The 8,047-nt window shown below is 57.9% G+C and overlaps 4 protein-coding genes across 4 annotated transcripts; 3 read left to right on the top strand and 1 right to left on the bottom strand.

Annotated features, from left to right (window-relative positions):
• Window positions 1–834: 834 nt before the first annotated feature.
• Window positions 835–1,740, top strand: EsH8_III_000077 (PP1-complex regulatory subunit GLC8; the record flags this gene model as incomplete). The annotated part of the gene is made up of 2 exons (XM_083261802.1): window positions 835–904; window positions 1,004–1,740. The coding sequence occupies 2 exons, from the start codon at window positions 835–837 to the stop codon at window positions 1,738–1,740; spliced, it is 807 nt and encodes a 268-aa protein (XP_083122289.1).
• A 532-nt stretch (window positions 1,741–2,272) lies between these two features.
• EsH8_III_000076 (uncharacterized protein) lies at window positions 2,273–2,716 on the bottom strand (the record flags this gene model as incomplete). The annotated part of the gene is made up of 2 exons (XM_083261801.1): window positions 2,273–2,466; window positions 2,554–2,716. 2 exons carry the CDS (start codon window positions 2,714–2,716, stop codon window positions 2,273–2,275), a joined length of 357 nt encoding a protein of 118 aa, XP_083122288.1.
• Window positions 2,717–3,083: 367 nt separating this feature from the next.
• On the top strand, window positions 3,084–4,072 carry EsH8_III_000075 (mitochondrial 54S ribosomal protein bL27m; the record flags this gene model as incomplete). The annotated part of the gene is made up of 2 exons (XM_083261800.1): window positions 3,084–3,312; window positions 3,402–4,072. 2 exons carry the CDS (start codon window positions 3,084–3,086, stop codon window positions 4,070–4,072), a joined length of 900 nt encoding a protein of 299 aa, XP_083122287.1.
• A 748-nt stretch (window positions 4,073–4,820) lies between these two features.
• Window positions 4,821–7,935, top strand: EsH8_III_000074 (DUF3716 domain-containing protein; the record flags this gene model as incomplete). The annotated part of the gene is made up of 4 exons (XM_083261799.1): window positions 4,821–5,460; window positions 5,613–6,385; window positions 6,482–7,577; window positions 7,637–7,935. The coding sequence occupies 4 exons, from the start codon at window positions 4,821–4,823 to the stop codon at window positions 7,933–7,935; spliced, it is 2,808 nt and encodes a 935-aa protein (XP_083122286.1).
• Window positions 7,936–8,047: the final 112 nt, after the last annotated feature.

Raw genomic sequence — 8,047 nt, 5'->3', positions numbered from 1 at the left:
AAAATAAAGCAAACCACACATGGCCACCCCCCCGAGCCTGAATAATATGTCATCTCAGCTGCCCGCAGGCCCTGGTGAGTGGTGACGGGCAGCTGCAATTGGAACGGTGAACCCACTTTCATCACGAGCTGCCTGCGCTACATCTGCCACCTGCTTTCTGACATGTCGCTGGCGCTGGTGCTGGCCCTGGTGTTGGTGCTGGCGCTGCAGCTGCCAATTGTCGCCAGACATCGTCTGGTCTGGTCTGTACCTGGCTGTACCTATCTGTAGCGTTCCGAGAAAATATAAGACAAGGCGGCAACCACCAAAAGGCCGCACTCTGCTCACCTGCCACACACCGCTGCCATTCCATCCATCCCATCCGTCCACTGACAGAGGTCACTCAGCCCTTCCAGTTGCTTCTCTTTTCTCCCTTTGCCCAACCCTTTCGCTCATCGTCCCGACAACCCTTGGAAAATTCCTCGCCATCCGGATACCTTCGTCCTGTAAATCCGGCTTGCTCTGCTGTTTCACAGACATCACGAGTCTTCGTCCAGCACCCACCACCCCGGTCGCCGCCGCACCGCACCTGCACCACCCGCATCCGCACCCTGCAGGTCACGAACTACGCACCCACCCGCCGCAAGGTAGCCCACATCTTCCTCAGGCCCCAGAGCAAAACCACCGCCTGTCGTCACCAGATTTCCTCAACCCCGCTATTTTTCCCTCCGCCCACAACTGTGACTGACCTGACCTGACCCGATACCTCACGAGATTAACATCACGTCCTTTTCTTTCAACCTTCACCAACAGCTATCCTTTCGCCCTAGCTAGACATCGTCAAATAACTTCAAAATGGCCGCCATCGTCGACCACAGTCCCCCGTCGCATTCCCCTCCTGGTCCCCATCCAAAGCGACCCCGGGGTAAGTAGCTAACCCCTCGACCCGTCCCAGACCCGGGATGCGGTCGCTTTCCGCAATGTCTCTGGAGCTTCGTCCATGGCTGACTGGGACCTGCTGCAGGTATCTTGAAGAACTCGTACCAAAAGTCACCCCCTACCTCGCCCGAGAGCGAACACCCGCTGTCCGAGAAGGAGCTCACCCTCGTCAACACCCAATACAACGCCGGCCACCGCCGCTCATCCTCCGCCGCCCGCCCTTCCGGCTCCCGCCGCCAATCGAGCCGAACCCCCTCCCAGCAGGGCGACGAAGAGGAGCAGGACCTGGAGTCGTCCCAGCGCCTGAAGTGGGACGAGGCCAACCTCTACCTGACGGAGCAGGAGCGCAGCTCCACTATGAAGATCGATGAGCCCAAGACTCCCTATGCCAAGCACTACGATCCCGCCGAAGACCCGTCGGACGACGAGATGCAGGACGCGGACGCTGAGAGGAAGCCTCGCACGGCTCGCGTGGGTCCTCGCGTGGAGGATGATATCCCTCTCATGTCGCTTGGCGAGCCGGAAGAGGCGGTCCCGGAGAGCGAGTCGGCCAAGGAAAAGGCCCTCAAGGCCGTCCACGTCGACGAAAACGCCAGCGCCCACGGCGACGACGAGGACCTTTCCCACCTTTCGCCCGAGGAGCGGGAGAAGCACCGTCGTTTCGAGCAGTTGCGCAAGAAGCACTACGAAATGAAGGATGTGGCCCACTTGTTGGGCCACCCCGAAGAACTCGCCGAGGAGGAGGACGACGAAGACGCCTCCCGGCCGCCTGCTGTCCCTCCTGTCCCCCGGGCCAGCCAGGCCACCAACGGCCAGGCCTAGCCTGACGTTCAGCCGGCACGCCGTACGGAGGGAGACGGCACGGGAGACGCATTACGAACATTTTCACGCACTGTTCATGCTTTTTGGGCTCGAGATCGAGATTAGCATCCGGCAACGGCGTGACACACGAAGGAGTTCTGGGTGGATATCACGAATGGGTTTAACGGCGTTCCGGGGCCTTCGTGCCTGTAATCGTCGCGATTCGCAACCATTGCAGCGTGTTTCCCCTCCCGACGAACCGGCACCTCCGCCGTCGGGCAGGGGCACATTGGCACGCTTAAGTAGGCTTTTTGCTTCCGTCAGAAATTGGCACTTCCAATAGAGTCTGAATTGTCGTAAAATCACTCCATTTGTTTCCTTTCTTTTATTTTATTTTAAAAATTCCGTCTCGTGATCATCCGTCCTACTACAGCCCATTTCCAAGGGTCCTAAAAATCAACCGCGTGTCTGCGCCCTGCTATCTTCGCCTCTAGGCACCAAGGTCGGGCGCTCTCGTTTGGGTATCCGTCTCCGTTCGTCCAGGCTGCACTCCTCACAGAAGGCCCTTTCGCGCCAGCTCGACCTTCCTCGCAGCCTCGCCCGCAGCAAATCCGCCCCTTGACACGCAGATACGGTTGCCGTCTGACAGTTCAAACTTGTCTTGGTTGGCGGGCCAGGGGCAAGGGCAGTGGTGCGGGAAGTGGACGCAGGCGAGGGTGTCGGGGCAGAGGTAGTTTTCGCAGTAGGCTGCCAAAAGAAAAGGAGTCAGCCGTCGCCCGATCCCGAAACAAAACGCAAAGGGGGATGGAGGGGGGAGGGGGATTCCCAACTTACAGCCGTCGTATCTTTGCTGGTATTGCGACGAATCGCTGGGCACGTTCTGAGGCTGCTGTTGCTGCTGCTGGCCTCCGAACATTTGGTCAAAGAAGCCGAACTGGGCCTGGGTCGAGCTGATCAGGGTCAGGAGGACCAGTGGCAGGGAGGCGAAAAAACGCATGTTGACTGATTTTGGGTGTATTTTTGTTGCAGTTTTCTTTTTGAAACCGGTGATAGCTTCCGAGGCGTCCTGCTTGAATGGTTGTCGGGTTTTCTTGTCTTGGCCGCTTAGGTTGTCTTTCCGTCGTCCTCTCAATGTCGCTGGTTCCGCCAATGCGCCTAGCTGTCCAAAAGATAACCCGCACACCTCTCCACAATCAACCCCCCCAGATCCCTTATCGTTATCGCACCCGCTGACTCAGCCGGAAAAATACTCTCAGCTGATCTCCCTTTCGGCAAGGCCGCCCCAAACTCGAGGGAAAGCTTCGACGAAAGACGCGAAATCCGTTCCACCGACGTATGGGCAGCTCGTCCACAAAGCAGAACTCATGCGTCTTTTCCAATTCCAGCTGCCCCTAAGGGCCGCTGCCGCCGGTCTCTTGCGGACGACCGCACCGATCCAGTCCACGACGTCGACTGCCGCCCAGCTGCTGCGGGCCGACGCCGCGAATGCCCTCGTTGCCGGACGACGATACGCCTCCGTCAAGTCGCAGGGTGCCTACAAGCTCTCGCCCAGGAGGACGATACCGAAGAAGCTGGGAGCGAAGCGGACAGGTGGTACGTCTGACACCTGGCCTGGACAGGGCGTCCAATTGAGCCCTCCCGTGGCGAGCGCCGTGCTAACATTGTGAACCTTTGCGCAACAGACCAGTATGTCATCCCCGGCAACATCATCTACAAGCAGCGCGGCTCGCTTTGGTGGCCCGGCGAGAACTGCATCATGGGCCGCGACCACACGATCCACTCCATGGCCACGGGCTACGTCAAATACTACCGCGATCCCGCCCGCCACCCGGACAGGAAATACATTGGCGTCGTCTTCAACAAGGAGGACTCCCTGCCCTACCCGACCCACGCCGAGCGCAAGCGCAAGCTCAACATGTCGGCCCACCCCATCTCCAAGCCCGTCGAGACGCCCGCCGTCTCGGCGTCCGGCATCCCGACGCAGATCGTCCGCCCCTCGGCGAGGACCGCCAAGGGCGCGCCGACGGAGCCCGCGAGGCTGCTGAAGCTGCGCGACGACTACTCGTACCGCGAGGACAACTGGCGCATCGGACGGCTGGTGAAGCTCAAGGTCGGCGGCATGAGCCGCAAGGCCAAGATGAGGCAGAGGCGGTACGCCAAGGAGCGCAACCTGGCCGGGCAGAGGGCGGCGCAGGCCAAGTTCGCGAGCATGGAGGTCGACGAGTGGACGATTGCGGCATCCAAGAGGCTGCAGGAGCAGAGGAACGCCGCCGTCGTGGCCAAGAACAAGAAGGCGAAGCAGAAGGCGCAGAAGGTGGCCAAGAAGGCTGGCAAGGCGGCGGCCAAGCGGTAATCGGTGTTCGTAGCCCAATGGGGAGAGGGAGAGAAACCGGGACGACGTGTATTATGGCCGTGGAGGCGTGATGTGTCTCGAGGCTATCTAGAGTGTAGAATATCTTGTACAAATCCATACTAGCCACCCATGAGACGTGTCTTGTATGCCGTCCATGATTCTTTGACCATGACCGCAGCTTAGCAGAGCTTGAGCTCAGGAGTTGGGAAAGTACTGGAGTTGACCATGAAGCTGACTAGGAGCTTTGCTAGTTTTACCGTGGAGCCAACCCATTGAGTGGGATATAATTGTACGGTTGAAGAAGCAATTGGAGTAAATAGGGGCTTTGTCAACGTCGGGATCTGGCCAGCCCAATGCTGGCATTTGCTTTTTTTCCTTTTAGGGAGAATGTCCGTGTGGGGGTGGCTTCTGCCATGTATTCCTCCTCCAAATCTGTATGCAGATATACTTAGCCCCAGTCCCCGCCACTCTAGTCGCGTGTCGCGTCTGGCGCTCAACGTCAATCGTCAATCGTCAAACTCCATGTTCCAACCCTCATTGACGCTTACGTGTAGGACATGTTTGGGCACCGCTAACAGGTTCGAAGCCATTGCCCATGATCGGAAACTGAAACAAGGTTGAGATTCATGCGTTGCACGCCGTGAAAGGGCCTTGAGCAGATGCACCTTCGCTGCAGTCTCTCCAATCGGCGCATGCTTCGCCCTATGGCGGCCGGCGGGCGCTTCATCGACAGCAAAGGACGTTGACAATGGCATCCACATCCAACCCCCAGGTTGCCCCTTCACCCGGGCTCACACCATCACATCAACCCACACCGGAACTTTTGCCGCCGACCTCGCATCCGCCCAGCAATGAAGCTGCCCGCAATTTGTCGCCCTCGTCGGTCTCAAGCGCCGGTGAAAGCTCGGGGAGGAAGATGAAGCGGACCGGGGCCAAGCGCTTCCTCAGACCGAGTCCCTACAGCCAGGCGCCGCCCTGGGCGACTTCCCTCCTCGGCGGAAGGTCGTCTATTGGGTCGGCCGCGCCTTCCTTGGCCCAGCAGCAGAGCAACTCGGCGACGGAGCCGGACATCGTCGACCACGCATCGGCCCTGGACTCTCAGAGCTCAAACCTCGGCAGCCCCGAACCTGCCCATATAGTGAGCGACATTGTCAAGCCAGAGGCTGGGAGCCATTCGGTAATCAACCTCGAGGAGGCGACACCTCTCGATCCCATCACGGAGTTCGACATGGCTGGCAGCAGGAAGAGCTTGGCCGCGAGCGCAAAGATCCAGGCTTTGCAGCAGTCATGGGCGTTGAGCAACGAGAGCACGCCGGGCGAGCGTGAGAGCACTGACAATCTCATCAAACGAGCGGAAAGTGCGGATCGGGGGAGGGACTGGCTTCGTGGTGAGTACGGTCTGACTTGGGCACCTGCTTAGCTCACCTCCTGTCTCGTTTGGGACCAGTCGTTTTGTGACTGCGGCTTGACGGGTGGAGCCGGAGCACTGTGCTACAAGCTCTCTCCGTCGATTTGGGCGTTTGGCTGACCCTGTTTGCAGGTGGTTTGACACATGATGCTTCGGCTCCTGGTGTTTCGCGGAAGCGCTCACTACCTGGAAGCCTGACGGGTAGTGACACCAAACGTAGGTTGATCGACATCGGGCAAGCCTCGTTTGAGAGGCAATCAGGCACAGCAACACCGACGACTGAGTTGGATTTACTTAACGCCGTCTCGGCCGGAAGACCGCAGCCATCCAAACCCAGCGTCCCGGCGTCCACCGCAGGTCTGAATGGTACCGCCGACGGGGATAAACCCGGTTTTATTCCAGTTGCGAGAAATGCGCAAGCTGCCGATTCTTCTGATGAGGACACTGGCGACGATAATACCGACGACGAGGACACTGGCGACGAGAGCGCTGATGGCGAGAGCCCAGCTAATGTGGATGGCACTGCATCTCGTGGCGACGAAACGGCAAACGAACGCGAGAGCAACGTGTCAATTGCAGGACTATCATCCGGACCAAATTTATTTTCTGCATTCATGATGCCATCCGACACCGGAAGGAATCTCCGCCAGCAAAACGCGAGAATGCCAAAGATGGACTCGGAGCTCCAGTCGAAGCCGGAGGAAAACGTGGGACTCGTACATACGAAAGGCAATGATCGAGCTTATCTGACATGGAAGACGCCCGCCGGTTTCGAGTCCTCGTGTGGCGCCATCTTGCCGACGAAGTACCAGCTGCATTCCAATCTCGATAACCCATTCATCTGCCCAGTGCGTAATTGCCGCACGATATTCTCCAAGATGAACGCGCTCGGCGCGCACTTCTGCGTGAGTGCTACTCCCATTATTCCAACTTGCAGCTTGCTTGAACCCCTTTCACGATGCATGGTATGGTTTCGCATGCAATGCTGACTGTCCACGCAGGCCAAGCATCGAAATTCCAAGTTTAATGACAACCTCGATGGCACATTATCGTTTGTCGACTATTATAAGAAGCCGACCGCCAAGTACGCCGCGCCGATCGTGGTGTCGCAAAACCCGCTTCGTGGTGATGAACCTCCCATGGCTGAACCGGCGATGCCGGGTAACAAGGCGGCCGCCCAGGCGCCCTCCCAGACGACCCCATTGTCAGGCTCCAAAAGCCGTATTGTCACCTTGATCGTGCCTAACTCAACTAGCAGCCCGTCGGCCGCCACAAAAGCCACTGCTGCAACACCTCCAGAGCATCACACGACCCGGTCGTCATTGGACGGCGTAGAACTCTACAGATACCTCTCGACTCACCTTTCCCCCGCGTACAAAGTTCCAACAGAGCGGCCCGACGTCAAAGCCCTATTAAAACTTCCCCGGAGGCGCGCGTTACCCCAGCCATGGAAGCAGAAGTACACAGGGGTCGGGCATCTAGCTGCGCTGGCCACGGTCTCCCTACTGGTATATCTTACCGGCGACCCGGCCCCTAATCGTTGCACAGAATGCCACGGAGACCCAACTCCCTCCGAAGACTTTCTTCAGCCGTGTGTTGTCATGTCGGCTGCGGCTCCTGCTTTTTTAAAGGAGATAGGGAACAAGGCATGTGCCGCTTGCCAATGGCGATCGAATTTCAGGAGAGAAAAGAACAGCTGCTCCTTTTTGCATCCGTTCCAAGTTTCGTCCAGCTTGCCGGCTGCTTCTACCGCATCGCCGGTTACTACCCCGTCTGCGGCAGATTCCTTCGAACTCCCCTACCCGCAGCGACCTCAACCATCTCAACAATCTCAGTCATCACCGTTACTTCTTTCCAACCTACCAACACAAGATAACCACGTTGCTACCCCGGCTTCAACTGCTCCGGCGAGAAGAGTCACAAGGCACTCATTGGCGGCGTCAAAGGTCGTCGCCGAACCCAACGCTTCTAGCACATCCCCGGCTTCCGCTGCCTCTTCCTTGACCGGCAACTTGCTTCCCTCCAAAGTCTTAGAAATGGAGGATTGGGAGGTTGCACCTGGCCGGATTCGCGACGAGGGCAACGAAACCTCGACGAGTAAGCAGCCTTGTTTGATTGATGGCTATTTGAGAGAACCTCTGCTAATTACCTTCCAGACGTGGCATTTTCAAACTCTTATCTGACGACTAACCAAGCCGTCAGCGTATCGGAAGACATCTCTTTCAACGTGGTTGTTATCAAACCGGGCAACTCCCATAAGTGGACTGCGGAGCCGGAGAAGGTGCGCATTTGCTCACTGGCCACGGGGAAGTTGAAGGTGAAGATGGAAAACACGGACCCCTTCCAGATAGGTCCCAACGGCATGTTCAAACTGAAGCCCGGAGTGGCCTGCACGGTCGAGAACCGGCTATATATCGACGTCGTAGTACACGTCACGTCAGTTGCACAATCTTAGAGCGTGGGGTTTTAGGTTAGGAGTCGGGGCTAGCGCTGAACGTACCAATGTAAGATACCAGCGCCGCTTATTTGCGGCCATGTGCATATAGCGGAGGAATCCACAACATTTA

Source organism: Colletotrichum jinshuiense, chromosome 3 (genome assembly GCF_051148585.1).
Source record: "Colletotrichum jinshuiense chromosome 3, complete sequence".
Lineage (NCBI taxonomy): Eukaryota > Fungi > Ascomycota > Sordariomycetes > Glomerellales > Glomerellaceae > Colletotrichum > Colletotrichum jinshuiense.
The sequence above is the reverse complement of the archived record's forward strand: the minus strand, read 5'-3'. Positions and strand labels throughout refer to the sequence as shown.